Source organism: Cheilinus undulatus, linkage group 4, assembly GCF_018320785.1.
Source record: "Cheilinus undulatus linkage group 4, ASM1832078v1, whole genome shotgun sequence".
Taxonomy (NCBI): Eukaryota; Metazoa; Chordata; class Actinopteri; order Labriformes; family Labridae; genus Cheilinus; species Cheilinus undulatus.
The window spans coordinates 38,207,895-38,228,023 of record NC_054868.1 but is presented as its reverse complement, the minus strand read 5'-3'; the positions used below and the strand labels follow the sequence as shown (position 1 = coordinate 38,228,023).

General features: G+C 39.7%; 2 protein-coding genes across 5 annotated transcripts; both read left to right on the top strand.

Annotated features, from left to right (window-relative positions):
• Nucleotides 1-92: 92 nt before the first annotated feature.
• Nucleotides 93-19,908, top strand: LOC121508421 (aminoacyl tRNA synthase complex-interacting multifunctional protein 1-like). 3 transcript variants are annotated; one of them, XM_041785269.1, is made up of 5 exons: nt 93-713; nt 3,126-3,334; nt 5,138-5,306; nt 7,322-7,484; nt 7,710-8,626. In XM_041785269.1, exons 1-5 carry the CDS (start codon nt 341-343, stop codon nt 7,723-7,725), a joined length of 930 nt encoding a protein of 309 aa, XP_041641203.1. In that variant the 5' UTR covers nt 93-340; the 3' UTR covers nt 7,726-8,626. The 3 variants fall into 3 exon arrangements, 2 of the variants coding, with proteins under 2 accessions (XP_041641203.1, XP_041641204.1); XR_005991802.1 differs by lacking the exon at nt 7,710-8,626 and adding an exon at nt 18,740-19,908 and having other exon boundaries at nt 94-713; nt 7,322-7,567; XM_041785270.1 differs by having other exon boundaries at nt 95-713; nt 7,322-8,626.
• LOC121508422 (aminoacyl tRNA synthase complex-interacting multifunctional protein 1-like) lies at nt 11,125-18,736 on the top strand. Of its 2 annotated transcripts, none has more exons than XM_041785273.1 (4): nt 11,125-11,624; nt 14,100-14,308; nt 17,398-17,566; nt 18,494-18,736. In XM_041785273.1, the coding sequence occupies exons 1-4, from the start codon at nt 11,252-11,254 to the stop codon at nt 18,658-18,660; spliced, it is 918 nt and encodes a 305-aa protein (XP_041641207.1). In that variant the 5' UTR covers nt 11,125-11,251; the 3' UTR covers nt 18,661-18,736. The 2 variants fall into 2 exon arrangements, with proteins under 2 accessions (XP_041641207.1, XP_041641206.1); XM_041785272.1 differs by having other exon boundaries at nt 11,127-11,624; nt 14,094-14,308.
• Nucleotides 19,909-20,129: the final 221 nt, after the last annotated feature.

Sequence of the window (20,129 nt, the reverse complement as noted above, 5' to 3'; positions counted from 1 at the left end):
ACCGCTGTTTAAAGAAAGAGAAGAAGGACAAAAGGGAAAGAAGAAGAGGTACATGTGATAAATCCGTTAAATGACAAGGAAGTGCAATTACATCCGCTTTGAGCTAAAAGAATTGCCACAGTTAAATCCAGGAAATGTGGGATACAGAGCTTTGTTTCATTTTTGGAAAAACAAAACTCAAACGAAGAATATAACGTTATCCTAAAACCATTCCGATACACACTCCAGTTCAGAAGGTGGCGGGAATGCACCTATAAGCTGTTTGCCAACCGCCATTAAACACCAGAAGAGAAGAAGAAGAAGAAGAAGGAAAGTGTAATTTTTAGACCTCTGGATTGTCATGGGTCGTGGTAATGAGCTCAGTGAGTTTCAGAGGGGGACTATCGTGGGTTGTCACATGAGTAAAAAGTCAACACGGGAGATTTCCCGACTGTTGGACCTGCCTCAGTCCACCGTCAGCACGGTGATAAGAAAGTGGAAAAATGGAGGAATAACCACGGCTCTGCCCCGGAGCGGCAGGCCCCAAAAGCTGAAGGAAGAGGACCGTCAGGTGTTGGAGAAAGTAGCGCTAGAAAACCGTCTGCCCTCGGTTGAATCTATCACCACCGAGTTTCAGACGGCCTCCGGGGTCATTGTGAGCACCAGGACCGTCCGCAGGGAGCTCAGCGAGATGGGCTTCCGTGGCCGAACGTCCAGCTACAACAAGACCGAAGGTAGGTAGACCTGAGGGGCTCAGTGTCCTCAGGAGAAAGGGAGTGTCCACATACTTTTGGCAACATATCACCTCCTGCCACAACACTTCACTCCACATGCTGGACGTGCCACAGTGAATAAACAGATGCACATGTTTGCTCTGCCTTTTAAAAGTCCAGCTTTTTGTTGCAAAAAACAAAAAACTATATAGCTGCTTTTTTGTTTCTAGTCAGTTAGATTGGCCAGCTTCGCTTTATGCATAAGCTGCATACATTGGGAATTTAAGTGTTGACAAGCTTTTATTCTAGCAGCCAGTTTAAAGAATATGATTTTAAGTGTTATTAAATAGAGTGGTGCAGGAATGAGTCCTAAAACGCGAGAGCGAGTCAGCATTTTAGCACTTCGGTTCCCTCGTCTGAAAGTTTGGGATTTTTGAATGAGTTTTCGGTTAATTGCCTGAAATAAGGTCTGTGTTGAGCACAAGCTCAAGATGTTTAACATTTTATCCTACAACATATAATACATCTGAAACGTACCACACCTTTGAACTGAGTTTCTTTCAAAGTCTTAATAAAGGCGGTTGCTAAAAAAATAACTTTTTTAACAACTATTATTGATCAGTTTCAACATACAAGACATACATAGTTCGTAAAAGACAGTTATCATTTAAAGGTACATAGATATATAACGAATAAAGGTACACAAGGGGAAGGTGAAAATAAAAGAATAAAAAACATCATAGTGACAAAAAAAGAAAAAAAACAGAAAATATGACTTAAAATTTAAACTCTTTTATGCGAGGGTGAGAGAGAAAAAAACATCATAATGGATTTAATACATGTCTTTCTTTTAAAATGTTCAGTTTTATATTTCCATATGAGTATCAACGGTAAAGAGTTCATCACAAGTCTTTGAGTCAGCATAGAGGGAGATAGCAGGATAAACCTATCTTGAAATCCCCTCTGCCTTTGAGAGTTAGGCACAGCCTTGTGTTGTAAGATCTCTCTGTAACCAACAGTTTAACTCTATTTTTTTGCTTTTTCTATCTTGGGAAGGAAATTTTAGGAGGTCCTTTAAACTGATTTTTTTTCCACTTTTATGCCACCTTTATCATTTTTATCCAAATTGTGAATTGTTAGAATCTCACACTTACTTTGGTTAATTGTAAGACTTGAGGCCCCCGAGGAGCTTTTTAAAGCTTCCAATACAACTGGGACTTGATGTTCATTTTTAAAGAGACATGTGTCATCAGCTAGTTGACTGATTATGAAGTTTTTCTCTCCTATTCTAATACCGTCCACATCAGTACAATGTACAGTATATATGTTAAGCTCAGCAGCAATCAAAAACAGAAAAGGGGGAATAGGGCATCCTTTTCTAATACCTCTTTTTATATCAAAGCAGGATGAGGTGCTGTTAATCAATGAGACTCTACTATTGTTTTTTATTTTTATAAAGCATGTGAAATACCCTTTTTAAATGTTCACCAAAACTAAAATGTGACAAAGCTTCACTTATAAATAGGTGTTCCACTGTATCAAAGGCTTTGTAAAAGTCCAAGAAGAGTATAATGGTTTCTTCATCAATCAAGTCAGAACAGTCAAGTAAATCTAAAATCAGACGAATATTATTACTGATGCGTCTGTCCTTCATAAAACCAGACTGAGACCAGACATTCAAACAAGAGATAAACCAAAGGTCAATGCAAGATTTCTGAGATAGGTCAGGTTTATACCATGTGAAAGAATTCTTTGAGGCAGGATTTTTAAATCTGAATGCATCTATTAAGGATAGGGAGATACAAAGATCATTGATAACTGGATTTATGTTATTTTGTCTGTCTCTTGGGGGAGCTCTATCAATATGTAAATCTGGGGCCTCATTGAAGTCACCACCTATTATACGTGAAGCAGATGGAAATTTATTTGTTAAAGAGAGTAATTTGGTAGAAGGCTCTTGAAAAAGAGCATTATTCAAAGAGGATCTATTGAAACCATATACATTTGCTAAAATGAGTAGTGATGAAAATCCAAGTTTTGCACTAAATGATGGACAGCTGCTTTTTACTTCTGTCAGTTAGATTAACGAACCAGATATGATGCTCATATTACCAGTTTATGAAGATTATCTTTAAGAATAAAATATGTAAGTTTCATAAACTTTTATTGGACACAGATCTTATTTTCAGCTATAATCCAAAACCCATTGAAAAATTCCATTGGCTTGATGGCAAACACTTCATTTATTGAACATCAACATGAGATGAACAACAGTTTGACTTTTAAATGCAGAACCTCAAGCTGTTATGACTTCAGACTTTTTTTCACATTGGGTTCATAAATGTAAAGAAAAGTCGGTTTTATAGATGACTTTAAGTGTAGATTTTTTAGTAAATTTATATTATGACAATGTTTGTCTTTGTTTTGTGCCAGGAGGGAAGAAGGCAGTCAAAAGGCCGGCTGTTTCGATCCAAGATGAAGCCAAGGTGGACGTGTCTCGTCTGGACCTTCGTGTTGGACGTGTCGTCTCAGCTCTGCAGCTTCCAGACACAGACAGTCTCTATGTGCTGCCGGTTGATGTTGGAGAGGCTTCTTGTAGGACAGTAGTCAGTGAGCTTGGAAAGCATACAACTGTGGAAGAGGTACACTATTTATACTGTATATTTAAAAATCTCGATGTTTGATGATAATGCAAGGGCTTCAAATTACAATTATTTAAAGATTTAAAGGTCTTGTTTTTAATAAATATTATTTCTTGTCTGATAATGGCTGTTCCATAAATAATCAGAGAAACCTGGATAAATTCACATTGTTAAAATGGAGAAAAAGCAGATAAGACTCTCATTTTAAATGCATTGTCTCAATACACTATCAGTAAATACCACTGAGTTCATACTGAGTCAGCACCTCCAAGTACAAGGCCATGGTTCTCTGCCAGAAATGGAGGGCAAATGGATGGATAGTGCCCTCTGGGTGAGGAGCGAGTCTCTGCCTCAGGTAAAGGGGTTCAAGTATCACAGGGTTCACGAGTGAGGGTAAAAGGGAGCATGAGATTGACAGGCGGATTGGTGCAGCGTCAGGAGTACTGCAGGCAAAGCTTTTGATTTACCTACCTTCCAACCCTCAGCTATAGTCATGAATTTTGGGTTATAACCAAAAGAATAAGTTAGAAGCGGCTGAAATGAGTTTTCTTTGGAGGGTGGCCGGGCTCAGCCTGAGAGATGGGGTGAAGAGTTCAGACATCTGGAGGGAGCGAAGAATAGACCCACTGCTCCTATGCATCGAAAGAGGTCGGCTGAGGTGGTTGGGGCATCTGTTCAGGATGCCTCCTGGGCGCCTCCCTTTTGAGGGAGCAAGGAGACCCCGGGGAAGACCCAGAATGCGCTGGAGGGATTATGTATCCTGCCTGGCCTGGGAACGCCCTGGGATCCCCCAGAAGGTGTTGGAAAGTGTTGCTGGGGAGAAGGATGTCTGGGTTGACTTGCTCAGCCTGCTACCACTACGACCCAGCCCCAGATAAGCGGTAGAAGATGGATGGGTGCATGGACTTCATGATATTTAGGGAAACTATTGCTAATAGGTTGACAATACCTAGCATCTTGTCATGAAATCTCCATAAACAGGCATTTGAAATCTATTTTTAAGAGCATGGTGACTGTAAAAACAGAATTGTCTTGAATTAAATCTGCAACAAGCCTGTTTATCAAAAAATAGCATACAAGATCCGCCCTTGTGTAGGGACTGCTACTATCAGCGTCAGATTATTGGGCCACAGTTGGCCTTAGAGCAGGGCAAACTCAGGAATGATGTGAGTAGAAGACATTCTGGTCTGCCAGGAGTCATGACCTGAATTCAGCTGAACACCTTTAGACTGAATGAAAGCATGGAGTGCAAGACTTTTTTCCAAAATCACTGTTTGACCTAAAAAATCCTCCTTTAGCTCAGTGGACCCAAAATCCCAGACTTCAAAGTCCTGGGGAAAGCTTTCTAAGAAGATTGGCAGCTGTTATAATTACAGAGGGGTCAAACTCCTTATTGCAGCCGCTGCTTTAGAACAAGTTGTCCATAAAGCTCACACCACTCATGTAGGTGTTCTGGTCAGGTGTTTATGGCACAATATTAAGCCTTGTTTTTTTTCAGACATGCAGTATCTGCCAGAAAATTTCAGGACAGTGTGCCCCTGAAACTCCTCAGTTATTAACACAAACTTCTTAGAGTGGGTGACTATCCTTGATAGATGTGAAGAGGGGTGCTGGTCTCAAGAGAAAGAATGTGACATACAAACCCTGATTCCAAAAAAGCCTTTCTCTGTTTGAATACAACAGGGTCCTTCATCATGCACAAGTGCCATGAATATCCATGCAATAAAATATCCTTTTGTTTTTTCTTCTCTAGGGATATATGGGAAATAAAAGTGTCTTTCATCTTTTGTCCTTCTAATGCAGATGCAGAACCGTATGGTAGTCCTGCTGTGTAACCTGCAGCCAGCTATGATCAGAGGAGTGCTGTCCCAGGCTCAGATCATGTGTGCAAAGTCACCAGACAAAGTGGAACTCCTCGATCCTCCAAGTGGAGCTCTGCCTGGAGACAAGGTCGTTTTCAAGGCCTTTCCAGGTACTCTTATCCAATAACTCTTTCAAATTTAAAGATGAATTAGCACCAAAATTCACCTGCAGCATTCACTTCCAGCATAACAAGATAACAACATCAAAATATTATCTTTACCTCCGCCAAGGCGGTTATGTAATTGGATGGGTTTGTTTGTTAGTTAGTTTGTTAGCAACATAACTCAAAAAGTTGTGGACGGATTTTGAAAAAATTTTCAGGAAATGTCAGAAATGGCATAAGGAAGAGCTGGTTAGATTTTGGGAGTGATCTGGCTCACCGTCTGGATCCAGGAAATTTTTTTAAAGGATTCTGTACTATTGGGAGATATGGCTAATGGCGGAGGTCTGCGCTGTTACCACTTTACACCAGGAGATGGTGGACATGAGTAACTTTAATTCCAGCAGCAGTTTTTGGGTGTGTTTCTATTCAAAGTTTTGGAGTTTATAGAGTTTGAAAGACGCACGCCTGGTGGAGGAGACGAGTCAGAGCGTAACAGAGAGAAAGACAGCGAATTGTAGCAAGAATACTCACAATGCTGGGAGCAATAGAGGAATATTCACCCTCTGCCATGACTTCCAGTCATCCAGTGAGACCATGAGTGCATCTGTTGGCACCCGTAGTGAAGCCAGTGCTTTGCCTCACCGTGTTTCCACCCCACCAGGGAGGGAGTAATCGGCAAATGCTATGGTGAGGGGCACATGGGGACGGATCCAGGAATTTTTAAAGGATTCTTCAATATAGGGAGATAGGGCTAATGGCGTAGGTCTGCGCTCTCTGAGTGCTTTTCTACTGTAGGTATTTATGTAGCACTTTTAAAAAACAAAGATTGCAGAGTCCTTTGACAGACATAGAAAGGGTAAGATCTCAAGAGGACAGCAAGCATCGGTAGTCAGATCAACAGAAGCCCTTTTCATAAATGCAATGGAAATTTCAGTGCATCTTGCCCTGAACTTTGCTAAATTGTTGTTCACACTTGTCTCCTTGCAGCAGAAAGCTGTCCTGCGGTTTGGCTGTCTGTGGCCTGCACAAAACTCCACAAAATTTCCTGATTTTATTTTTTTTGGGGGGGGGGGGGCTGATTGTGTGAAAACAAACAGCAGAGTTTTTCACCCTGATTGTACCCATCCTTCCTAGAATTACAAACAACTACAGAAAAGCTTCCTGCTGTGAGGGACAAGTGTGAACAAGTTGTGAATTTTTTGGGTGGGTTACCCTGGAAAAATTGCTTTGCACATCTATTTCTTTTGACAGGTGCATTAGAGGGTAACATATCCAACAACCATACAATGGAAACTCCTGCACACGGTCCCGTAGTGTGTTTGGGTATTTGCCTGATGAAGGTCTTTTAGAATCAAAAGACAGCAAAAATCACCAAATCACAGGAGATTAAAACAAAAGTGAGGATAATAAACATTTACGAAAATAAAGTTAGCAGAAAAATGACATTTTTAAATGAAGGTAGGAGCAGGACATCAGGTAAAGATGGGATGGATTTAAAAACTAAAAGCAATTCTTTAAATATAGGAAAAAGAAAAAGTTAAAAATAATCAAATATTATGATATGATCAAATGTCACAGCCTGCTCAAAACAAGATGGATCTGCTATTTGGAAAGAAAAACATTTTTATCCTTCTGATTCAAAATAATCTACAAAAAATTATATTATTCGCCAAAGTTCAGAGCAGGCCTGCCCTAACTGAGCGTGTGCATAAAGCAATGTCCTGTAAAACTTGTTTTTTCCAGTCCAAAAAAAAAAAACTTTTGGCAGATTTGGTGCTCTGACCCTGAGCAAGGCTTTATTGCCGGACCTGACTGATCTGGAGGAAATCCCTGCAGCCACTTTTAGTAGTCTTTCTGAAAGCCCTTTACAGGAGATGAGAGGTTTTTCTGTTTGGAATTTTGTAATGAAGTACACATGCAGTAATAGTTCTTGAACCATTAATCCTGCATGAGAGATGGATCAGAGGAGAATAAAGGAGGTTATTCTTACAGTGTGTGTAAAACTGATTTGTTGTTTGAAGGTGAAGCGGACGAGGAGCTCAAGCCCAAACAGAAGGTGTGGGAGCAGGTTCAGGCGGACCTGCGCACAGATGACCAGTGTGTGGCAACGTACAAGGGGGCCGCCTTTGAGGTCACCGACAAAGGCGTGTGCAGAGTCCAAACTATGAGCAACGCTGAAATCAAGTGAGCATGCAGACGTGATGGACGTATCTATGTTGATCCCTACAGACTGGATCCAAATGTAGAGTCACATTTACAGACCAGTGGTTTCGTAAACTTGTCATGTTTGACTGGATTCTTACTTTAAGCCAAACAAAAGTATAGAATATTTTGCCCTCTCTTGGATAGACATGAACATTTTAGTCATAATCTATCATCAGCGGCTGAAGTTTTCTATCTTATCCAAAGGAGGGCGCTAAAGTAACCAAGATGATGAGACTGTTGAAGGGAGACTTGCAGTCATTTCCAGCATGGTCCAGAAAAAGGAAGTTCCTGCATAGATTCCCTTTGGGTTGGGGGAATATTTGATATGTAAATGTACATTTTTTTCCCATGATGCCTCAGTGCTCATTTCAACTGAACTATATGAACGTTGTGATTGTAAAAGTCCCTTTGAAAAAAGCAGGACTTGAAACAGTTTTACTTTCTCCTGAAAGAGGGAATAAAGTTGGAACTGAATCAGGATTTTGCATTAGAATAAGGAAAAATAGCGTGATATGTATGAAAGTTCTGGTCTGTATGATTACAGCTCTCTAAGCTCTTTCAGTTTAAGCCCCATTACAACAAGTGGGATTGCTACAGCTTGAGTTTTCACAACAACCATCATAGAAAAACCACGCTAATACAGAATACAGTAGACACTATTATACTTTTTATTTTCAGGCAAAACGACTCATAAAATACCGTAAAAACAAACTGTTTTAGGCTGAACAGACACTTCCTTATGATTCCATGTTATATCCTACTAAGGTCAACTAACCTGTCTTTAGGTAACACTATTATAGGAGACCTTTATGTGTATGATGTGATAATCCTCTGTTTACAGACCACTGTGATAGCACAGTGAGACAACAGGACAGCAACTGAAGTGATGAAAAATGAGCTTTTTTCATTAATCTGCAGAAAATCCTGTATTATATCTGAGTTGCTAATTTTGTTTTCTTCATAGATGCTACTTTTGTTAATTCCTGATTCCTAGGGAGTCTCTGGAAATGTAAAACTGACTGTTCTGAGCATATACTCCATGCTTGTGGGCATGTATGTATATATGTTCATTTTATTTTACTGTTTTTCCCAATTTAATTTGTAAAGTAGCTTTGTTTTCCCAAGAGAAGGAAATAAATAAGTTTAGATCTTTAGAAAACAACTGAAAATTACTTGTTATTACAGGACAGCATGGTAAAACAAAACGTGTGTCCACTTAGGGTTCCATAGTAAGAGTTTTTGCAGTCACACAGTTGCAACTTGGGCTACATGGTGGTGCAGTGGTCAGCTCTGTTGCCTCAGCAAGAAGGTTCTTGGTTCATATCCCCACATGGCCTTTCTGTGTGCAGTCTACATGTTCTCTGGGCACTCCAACCTCCTCCCACAAACCAATAACGTGTGGCTCTGAATTAACGGTAGATATGATGAGCGTGACAGCTTGTTTGTCACTGTGTCAGAAATGTGGTTGACAGTTGGCCAGTCCAGGGTGTACTCTGCCTCTTGTCCAATGACAGCTGGGATCAGCTCCAGCCTCCTGCAACCCTGGACAGGATGAGTGGTGAAGATGAGTGATGGATGGAGAGACAGACGTTCCCAACCCACCAGCCGAGGAACACTGGTTTAGGAGAACTAGACACTTCCCTGCACAGCTGTTCAGAGCTCTGAAAACATGCTGCACAAAGGCTTATCCACCAAACACAGCTCTGATTTTACACGTCAGATGTCATCTATGAAAAAATGACACAATAAGGTCTGTTATGATGCCTTATAAGCTGCTTGAGACTTCACAGTTTGTCTCCATTTATGGACATTTGTCATGGTACAAAACTTATGAAGAGGGTACTTTGCATAAACTGATGAATTATGCCTTCATTTAAGTTTGTATGAGAAAATTATTGGATTTCTAAGACAGTAGAGCTCTCAAACATCTCCAACCAGCTGGAAATGTTTTAACAATGAGTTACCACGAGGTGGCACCATTCATCATTTATTTTAAACCTTTTCTGTGTGTTCTCAAGTTTGAAAAAGGGAAGAAGGGAGGGTTATGGTATCACGGATATACACTATATAGACACAAGTATTTGGACATTCCTTATCTATTCCAACATGACTGTGCCCCAGTGTTAAAAAAAAAAAAAGCATGATAAAGACATGGTTTGATGAGTTCAGTGTGGAAGAACTTGACTGGCCTGAACAGAGCCCTCACCTCAACCCTATCGAGCTCCTTTGGGATGGGCTGGAACAGCAATTGTAAGGCTGGTCTTCTCGTCCAAAATCAGTGCCTGACCACATAAATGCTCTACAGAATATATGAATATAGCACAAATTCCCTCAGAAACACTCCCAAAATCTTGCATAACGCCCTCCAAGAAGAGTGGAAGCTGTAATAGCTGTAATATAGCTCTATATTAAAGTACATTTATATTAATACAATGTCATTACAATCCTTGTTGGGGTAATGGTCAGGCAGCCAAATACTTTTATCCATATAGTTTATTTGCATTACAGTTAACTACATTCAACTTTTAATCCCTAAATTTAGCGTTTTACTTTGGAACACACTTGCACTGTATTAAACTTGTTTGTGTTGTGATAATATTAATTTTATTAAATTATAGTATTGAATATATAAGGGAGAGGTATTAAAGAGCATAGAAGAAAAATAGAGAAACATTTTGTATCAGTGAAATGTTAAACAAGTCATCAAAAGATAAGATTATGGGATTTGAGGTGAGTTTTTGCAAAACATGGTTGTTTAAAACAGTGTTATTCAACCATGCTTAACCAAAGAGCAAAATTGATGAAAAATGCCTTTGTAGGAGCCACAATCTAAATGGTGAAAAGTAGCAAAAATGGGTTGAAGTGGCAACAAAAAAAAGTGAAAGGTAGCCAACATGGTCAAAAAGTGGCAACAATGGATGCAAAGGGGGCAAAATAGGCATACAATGGACAAAATTGGGTGAAAAGCAGCAAAAAATGAGCCAAAGTCACAAAAACTGAGTTGCAGGTGGTCAAAAATGCTGCAAAAAATTAGTGAAAAGTGACTAGAATGGGCAAAAAAGCAGTAAAAAGTGGAAAAATGGGGGGGACAGTGGCATTAAATGGCAAAAGGCAGCTTAAACGGGCGGAAAGGGGAAAAAATGCAAAAAGAGCAGGACAAAAGTGGCTAAAATTGAGAAAAAAGGGCAAAAACTGGATAAAAGTGGCAAAAATGGGCTAAAAGCAGCAGAAATTGATTAAAAGTGGCAAAATATGTAAAAAAAAAAAAAAAACGGGGGGGGGGGAAAGGGCATTGGAAATATACAGAGAAAAATAAAGGCTGACAATTAAGTTTGACCATTAAAACCTACTGTTTAGGTGTAGGAAACAAACTGATTAATGTGACCTGCAATAGATAATTTCTGAGGTCAAAGTTTCCACTTTTAAGGCTTTCAGGGAAATTTCAAATTAAGACATACAAGACCCACAAATCATAAAAGAGCAACATGTGGCTCAAGAGTGTCTCTGCTTTAAAATACCTGATAGGTTCATTGTATTTGATTTCATTATTGCGCATGCGTCTGTTTAGTGCTGCCATGTTGTGCAGTAATCATTGAAGACCATAGGGGGCGGTAAAGCGCTGCCGCGGTTTGTTACCGCTATATAAAGGAGAAGAAGAAGAAAAGGGAAAAGATGAAGAGTACATGTGAAAATTCCTATATCCGATATATCACAAGAAAGTGAAATTTTAAGACCTCTGAGGTGTCATGGGTCGTGGTGAGGAGCTCAGTGAGTTTCAGAGGGGGACTATCGTGGGTTGTCATATGTGTAAAAAGTCAACCCGGGAAATTTCCGTGCTGTTGGACCTACCTCGATCCACCGTCAGCTCAGTGATACAGAAGTGGAAAAATGGAGGAATAACCACGGCTCTGCCCCGGAGCGGCAGGCCCCAAAAGCTGAAGGAAGAGGACCGCCAGGTGTTGGAGAAAGTAGTGCTGGAAAACCGTCTGCCCTCGGTTGAGGCAATCGCAACCGAGTTTCAGACGGCCTCCGGGGTCATTGTGAGCACCAAGACGGTCCGCAGGGAGCTCAAAGAGATGGGCTTCCGTGGCCGAGTGTCCAGCTACAACAAGACCGAAGGTAGGTAGACCTGAGGGGCTCAGTGGCCACAGGAGAAAGGGAGTGTCCACATACTTTTGGCAACATATCACCTCCTGCCACAACACTTCACTCCACATGCTGGACGTCCCACAGTGAATAAACAGATGCACATGTTTGCTCTGCCGTTAAGAAGTCCAGCTTGTTGAAAAAAGCAAAAAAAAACTATATAGCTGCTTTTTTTGTTTCTAGTCAGTTTCCCTGGCCAGCTTTGCTTTATGACAAGCTTTCATTCTTGCACGCAGTGCAAGACTATGACTCTGAAGTGTTATTAAATGTTGTAATATCATGCGAGGTGTTAGTTCACAGATGTCCTAAAAACTCATGAAGATGAAGCCATTAGATTAACGGTTTTTCATCTGCATCAACTTTCATTCATTAATTCATTCATTTAGAAAATAACGTGCAACAGTTAAAGGCTTTTAGCTTTCATAGCAGATTTTCAGACCAAAACAAAAGCTCTATTTGGTCACACCCCTTGACCACCCCCTTCTCCACAATTCCTTCTATCCTGTCTTACCAGCAAGTGTTTAATGGGGCTTTTCTACTATAAATTTGGCAACATATCTAAACCAAGCTGTGATTATGTACTTTTTCATCACCAGTTTGGTCACACAAGGGTGCACCAAGCCGCACCCAGTGTGGTCCTGCTCTGGAGCAGAGCACACCCATCCTGCCTCTGATATGCACAGTGACATCACAGCGGTTTGGCCTCATTTGGGGTTCACCTTAAAAACACCAGCAAATCTTTGGAAAAACATCATGAAACATGTTTGATCTGTTAAACCTAAACAAGTAACTTGACCTGCATTTCCATCAGATTGAAGAGCTGATAACAACAAACCCATAGGCTCCACAATAAATGTACTAGTACTGTTGCTATTTAAAAAATCAGACTTTATACAAGCTTTATTATCACTAATCACTATGACATGTCTTTTGTTAACATGGACATTAACACTTTCCTCACCGTAAGTAAAAATTCTCAGACCACTCAAATCTGAGTATGTTGCCTCATTTCAGTGCAACAAATCTACATATTATACCTTTAATCAAAGTACTCAAACCCACTAACATGCAGTGAACTTGGGACTTTGCCTGATCAATAATCCAGCTTTGTTAGCTGTTGTTTGTAAAAATCCATAGATGTTGAGAAAAAGTCTTGATTCCTTTAACCCAGTCTCAGTCTGAGCTCCTTACACAAAATCAATCATCTCTGCACCAACTAAACCCAACCACAGGGAGCAATGCATGATGGTAAACGCAGTTTTAAAAAGGGGCCAGATTGGACCATTTCTGGCACAGTTTTCCCAGATCAGAATCTTCTAAGAGGGTTTTATTATCAACCCTTGCACTTTATTCATTTTAAGCTAATTATTGGGCTTTTTGTTTGTTTGTTGTTTTTTAAGGTATGTGTGCAGTTACAACCTTGGACTCACACAAGCAGCAGATTATCTGTAGTGGACTCCAAACTCTGGATCCTATAGGGCAAAAAAAGAGTATTGGCTATTTTATTTAACTTTTTTATTCCTTGTTTTTGCTTATTTTCATGTTGACTCATTGAAAAACCTAGGACATCACTGTGAAGCCTCAACTTTCTCAGAGAATTTTAACAATATTTTGGAAAGTTCACTGCAGTGATTTTTTTTCCCTGTTTGAGAAAAAATCTAAGTTTTCACGTTACGAGAGTTCTTCAAAAAACTGAGAAAACAATCTCCTTGTGGTCTAAGTTTTCTGAATTTTTTTTTTGTTAAACATGCAAATACAAAAAAGTAAACTTGTGTATGAAAAGTGATCAAACCATGCACAGTTCCGCTATTATGAATTGTTTCTCCTATCACCTTTTGTGCTTCTGTGAGAAAATTTTAAATGAAGCAAACAGCACTGTATGCAACAAGACTATTTCTGTTCATTTATGTCAGTGTTTCTGCCGCCATAGGGTCGATGTCAGATAAGGTTATTGAATGCACACTGCTAGCAGCCCAGGTTTACACAGTCCATGGCAAAAATTCTCCAGAGTTGATCCATTTGTCTGTTAAAAGAAGTCAGAGACTGCATATTCATGCACAGGATGGGATCAGAATAACATATAGTGCTTTGTCCACAGAGGTTGTAAAAATTGCCACAAATATTAAAGTACTTCACTGATGCTTTAAAGTGTTGTTCCTCCAGGTAACCAGTTAGTTTTAAGAAGTATTTTCTGTCCCACTTTGCAGCAAACAGTTATTTAATTGCAGTCATATTGGCTGTTTGCAGAATAAAACACCATCAACATCTAGATGAACAACAGTCTGAATTTTTTGGGGTCTAAAATGCAGAACCTCACAAGCTATAATGACTTCAGACTTGTTTGATGTTTGGTTTATAAATTAAAAGAAAAATAGTTTGACAGACGAATTTCAGTGTAGATTTTTTTAGTACATTGATATGACAATGTTTGTCTTTGTTTAGTGCCAGGAGGGAAGAAGGCAGTCAAAAGGCCGGCTGTTTCGATCCAAGATGAAGCCAAGGTGGACGTGTCTCGTCTGGACCTTCGTGTTGGACGTGTCGTCTCAGCTCTGCAGCTTCCAGACACAGACAGTCTCTATGTGCTGCAGGTTGATGCTGGAGAGGCTTCTTGTAGGACAGTAGTCAGTGAGCTCGGAAAGCATACGACTGTGGACCAGGTACAGTATCACTGTCATAGATCTATACTGTATATTTAAAAATCTCGATGTTTGATGATAATGCAAGGGCTTCAAATTACAGTTATTTAAAGATTTAATGTTTTTGTTTTTGATAAATACTATTTCTTGTCTGATAATGAATGTTTGATGAATAATCAGAAAAATCCGGATAAATTCACATGGTTAAAATGGAGACAAAGCAGATAAAACTCTCATTTTAAATGCATTATCTAGCAAGCGAGTCTCTGCCTCAGGTGACGGAGTTCAAGTACAGTCATGAATGAAAGTATTGGCACCCTTGGAATTCTTCTAGAAAATACACCATTTCTCCCAGAAATGATTGCAGTTACAAATGTTTTTGGTTTACACATGTTTATTTCCTTTATGTGCATTGGAACAACACAATAAAGCAGAAGAAAAAAGCCAAAACTGACATAATTTTACACAAAACTCAAAAAATGGGCCAGACAAAATTATTGGCACCCTTCTAAAACTATGGGCGAATCAATTTATTTCAAGCATGTGATGTTCATTTAAACTCACCTATGTCAAGTAACAGGCGCTGGCATTATAGAAATCAAACCTGAAGCCAGTTAGAATGTATAAAAGGTGACTCAACATTTGTGTTGTGTTCCTGTGTATGTCACACCAAGCATGGAGAAGAGCGGGAAAAGCCCAAAATTGACTGAGGACTTAGGATGCAAAATAGTTGAAAAATATGAACAATCTCAAGATTAAAAGACCATCTCCAGAGATCTTGAAATTCCTTTGTCCACTGTGCGTAATATAATCAAGAAGTTTATAACCCATGGAACTGTGGCTAATCACCCTGGATGTGGACGGAAGAAAAAAACTGACAAAAGAATGCAACACAGGATAGTTGGAATGGTGGATAAACATCCTCAGTCAACCTCCACACAAATTCAGGGTGTCCTGCAGAGTCGGGGTGCAAAAGTGCCAGCTCGGACCATACGTGGTAATCTGAATGAGATGAAGCGCTATGGCAGGAGACCGAGGAGAACCCTACTGCAGACAAAGACATGAAAAAGCCAGACTGGAGTTTGCAAAAATGTACCTGAGTAAGCCTCAATCCTTCTGGGAGAACATTTTGTGGACAGATGAGACTGAGATAGAGCTTTTTGGAAAAGCACGTCATTCCACTGTTTACAGAAAACAGAATGAGGCCTACAAAGAAAAGAACACAGTACCTACAGTCAAACATGGTGGAGGTTCAAAGATGTTTTGGGGTTGTTTTGCTGCCTCTGGCACTGGGTGCCTTGACTGTGGGCTAGGAATCATGAAATCTGGAGACTATCAAAAAATTTTGGGCCGCAAAGTAGGGCCTAGTGTCAGAAAGCTGGGTCTGCGTCAGAGGTCCTGAGTGTTCCAGCAGGACAACGACCCAAAAGAAACGTCAAAAAGCACCAAGAAATAGCTGGAGACAAAGCGCTGGAGAGTTCTGAAGTGGCCAACAATGAGTCTGGATCTAAATCCCATTGAACACCTATGAAGAGATCTTAAAACTGCTGTTGCAAGAAGGCACCCTTCAAATCTGAGAGACCTGGGGCAGTTTGCAAAAGAAGAGTGGTCCAAAATTCCAGTTGAGAGATGTAAGAAGCTTGTGGATGGTTATAGGAAGCGATTGCTTTCAGTTATTTTTCCCAAGGGTGTGCAACCAAATATTTAGTTGAGGGTGCCAACAATTTTGTCTGGCCCATTTTTTGAGTTCTGTGTAAAATTATGTTAATTTTGGCTTTTTCTTCTGCTTTTTGTGTTATTCAAATGCACATAAATGAAATAAACGTGTATACCAAAGAACATTTGTATTTACAACAATTTCTGGGAGAAATAATATATTTTCTGGAAAAATTGCAGGGGTGCCAATACTTTCATCTATGACTGTGTCTCAGGGTCTTGTTCATGAGTGAGGGTAAAAGGGAGCATGAGACTGACAGGTGTATTGGTGCAGCGTCAGCAGTACTGAAGATAAAGCTACCTCCCAACCCTCACGTATGGTCATGAACTCTGGGTATTAACCAAAAGAATAAGATAGAAGATAGAAGCGGCTGAAATAAGTTTTCTTGGGAGGGTGGCTGGGCTCAGTCTGAGAGATAGGGTGAAGAGTTCAGACATCTGGAGGGAGCAAAGAATAGACCCCCTGCTCCTTCAAAATAGGCCTGTTGAGGTGAATCTGATCAAGATGCCTCCTGGGCGCCTCCCTTTTGAGGGAGCAAGGAGACCTCGGGGAAGGTCCAATGTGTTGTTAAGAGCATGGTGACTGCAAATACAGAATTTTCTTGAATTTAATCTGCAACAAGCCTGTTAATCAAAAAATATCATACAAGATCCACCCCTGTGTAGGGACTGCTACTATCAGCGTCAGATTATTGGGCCACAGTTGGCCTCGGAGCAGGGCAAACTCAGGAATGATGTGAGTAGAAGACATTCTGGTCTGCCAGGAGTCATGACCTAAATTCAGCTGAACACCTTTTGACTGAATGAAAGCTTGGACTGCAAGACTTTTTGTCCAAAATCACTGTTTGACCTAAAAAATCCTCCTTTAGCTCAGTGGACCCAAAATCCCAGACTTCAGAGTCCTGGGGAAAGCTTTCTAAGAAGATTGGCAGCTGTTAGAACAAGTTGTCCATAAAGCTCACACCACTCATGTAGGTGTTCTGGTCAGGTGTTTATGGCACAATATTAAGCCTTGTTTTTTTTCAGACATGCAGTATCTGCCAGAAAATTTCAGGACAGTGTGCCCCTGAAACTCCTCAGTTATTAACACAAACTTCTTAGAGCGGGAGACTATCCTTGATAGATGAGAAGAGGGGTGCTGGTCTCAGGAGGCAGGATGTGACATACAAACCCTGATTCCAAAAACATGCAAAATGTGAATAAAAACAGAACACAGTGATTTACTATTCCTCTCCAACCCATATTCAGTTGAATACAGAACAAAGATGTTCAAACTGATAAACTGTGATTTTTTTTTTTCAGTTTAGAGTTTAAGAAAAGCCTTTCTCTGTTTGAATACAACAGGGATATATGGGAAATAAAAGTGTCTGTCATCTTTTGTCCTTCTAATGCAGATGCAGAACCGTACGGTAGTCCTGCTGTGTAACCTGCAGCCAGCTATGATCAGAGGAGTGCTGTCCCAGGCTCAGATCATGTGTGCAAAGTCACCAGACAAAGTGGAACTCCTCGATCCTCCAAGTGGAGCTCTGCCTGGAGACAAGGTCGTTTTCCAGGCCTTTCCAGGTACTCTTATCCAATCACGCTTTCCATATTGTAAGATGAATTAGCACCAAAATTCACCTGTAGCATTCACTTCCAGCATAACGAGATAACAACATCAAAATAAACTCCTAAACAGAATCTTAGGAACAGTTAAAATATTGAAAGAATTTACATTTTGCACTGTTGGATCTTAAGAAGGTTCTAAGTAGAGCTTCAAAAAAAAAAAAAAGACAAAATGAGTAAGACTAAGAAATTTGAGTACGCAATTTTTTGAAAACAACAATTAAACTGAAATAGGCTGTTCAAATAAACAAGTCGTGTCTGTCACAGTGGTTCTGTCATGACAGCCACTGGAACAAGAAAACTTCTTTTAACAACTCTTAACGTTAACAATTTCTCTGGTTTTTAAAAAGTTGGAATTATTCAATATATATAAGAGAAGTCATTTTTGTAAATAAAGACATTTTTGTGCAAACGTGACATATTGTAGCTATAAAAAAGCAATAAAGCAGTTTAAATAATAAATTAAAAAATAAAAGGAGTTTTTGCATTTTTATCCCTCTGATTCAAAATAATCTACAACAATTGTATTATTCGCCAAAGTTCAGAGCAGGCCTGCCCTAACTGAGCATGTGCATAAAGCACTGTCCATTAAAACTTATTTTTTCCAATGAAAATTAAAAACTTTTGGGCAGATTTGGTGCTCTGACCTTGAGCAAGCCTTTATCGCCGGACCTGACTGATCTGGAGGAAATCCCTGCAGCCACTTTTAGTAGTCTTTCTGAAAGCCCTTTACAGGAGATGAGAGGTTTTTCTGTTTGGAATTTTGTAATGAAGTACACATGCAGTAACAGTTCTTGAACCATTACTCCTACATGAGAGATGGATCAGAGGAGAATAAAGGAGGTTATTCTTACAGTGTGTGTAAAACTGATTTGTTGTTTGAAGGTGAAGCGGACGAGGAGCTCAAGCCCAAACAGAAGGTGTGGGAGCAGGTTCAGGCGGACCTGCGCACAGATGACCAGTGTGTGGCAACGTACAAGGGGGCCGCCTTTGAGGTCAGCAACAAAGGCGTGTGCAGAGTCCAAACTATGAGCAACGCTGAAATCAAGTGAGCATGCAGACGTGATGGACGTATCTATGTTGATCCCTACAGACTGGATCCAAATGTAGAGTCACATTTACAGACCAGTGGTTTCGTAAAGACAGCAACAGCAGCAAAGGTGTCTTGTTTGACTGGATTCTTACTTTAAGCCAAACAAAAGTATAGAATATTTTGCCCTCTCTTGGATAGACATGAACATTTTAGTCATAATCTATCATCAGCAGCTGAAGTTTTCTGTCTTATCCAAAGGAGGGCGCTACAGTAACCAAGATGATGAGACTGTTGAAGGGAGACTTACAGTCATTTCCAGCATGGTCCAGAAAAAGGAAGTTCCTGCATAGATTCCCTTTGGGTTGGGGGAATATTTGATATGTAAATGTACATTTTTTTTCCCATGATGCCTCAGTGCTCATTTCCACTGAACTATATGAAAGTTGTGATTGTAAAAGTCCCTTTGAAAAAAAGCAGGACTTGAAACAGTTTTACTTTCTTCTGAAAGAGGGAATAAAGTTGGAACTGAATCAGGATTTTGCATTAGAATAAGGAAAAATAGCGTGATATGTATGAAAGTTCTGGTCTGTATGATTACAGCTCTCTAAGCTCTTTCAGTTTAAGCCCCATTACAACAAGTGGGATTGCTACAGCTTGAGTTTTCACAACAACCATCATAGAAAAACCACGCTAATACAGAATACAGTAGACACTGTTATACTTTTTATTTTCAGGCAAAACGACTCATAAAATACTGTAAAAACAAACTGTTTTAGGCTGAACAGACACTTCCTTATGATTCCATGTTATATCCTACTAAGGTCAACTAACCTGTCTTTAGGTAACACTATTATAGGAGACCTTTATATGTTTGATGTGATAATCCTCTGTTTACAGACCACTGTGATAGCACAGTGAGACAACAGGACAGCAACTGAAGTGATGAAAAATGAGCTTTTTTCATTAATCTGCAGAAAATCCTGTATTATATCTGAGTTGTTAATTTTGTTTTCTTTATAGATGCTACTTTTGTTAATTTCTGATTCCTAGGGAGTCTCTGGAAATGTAAAACTGACTGTTCTGAGCATATACTCCATGCTTATTATCTGTTTTATAATAATGGTGTTTACTATCATTTCTGCCTTTTGAGACCCTGCTTTTAGATGCTTTAACATGTTAAAACCTTATTATGATGCCTGTCTCAGCCTTTTTTTCAGTATTGCTAATACGCATCTTGTTTCCTTAAAGGGACTGAAATAAAAGTAAAATGTCTTAAACTGAAGCCTTTTTTGTGTCCCAGCAGTCTGAATTAAGTCCATAAATTTACAACAAAGAAAAACGCGTGTCAATGCAAAAGTTCTTCCTTTATTTTAAAGGAAGAACTGAAAACTGCACGTAGAGACTGAGGATGTGATTCAGGAACTGAGAGGGAACAGATTGTCCGAGTTTGGTGAACAGGAGATTACTCATGTTTTCAGAAGAAAATGT

Bases quoted from the DNA above. Each gene is read 5' to 3' on its own strand.
- LOC121508421 (XM_041785269.1), top strand. From the start codon at position 341: ATGGGTCGTGGTAATGAGCTCAGTGAGTTTCAGAGGGGGACTATCGTG. The intron at 714-3,125 runs GTAGGTAGACCT...GTTTTGTGCCAG, and splicing joins CAGCTACAACAAGACCGAAG to GAGGGAAGAAGGCAGTCAAA. The intron at 5,307-7,321 runs GTACTCTTATCC...TGTTGTTTGAAG, and splicing joins CGTTTTCAAGGCCTTTCCAG to GTGAAGCGGACGAGGAGCTC.
- LOC121508422 (XM_041785272.1), top strand. From the start codon at position 11,252: ATGGGTCGTGGTGAGGAGCTCAGTGAGTTTCAGAGGGGGACTATCGTG. The intron at 11,625-14,093 runs GTAGGTAGACCT...GTCTTTGTTTAG, and splicing joins CAGCTACAACAAGACCGAAG to TGCCAGGAGGGAAGAAGGCA. The intron at 14,309-17,397 runs GTACAGTATCAC...CTTCTAATGCAG, and splicing joins AGCATACGACTGTGGACCAG to ATGCAGAACCGTACGGTAGT.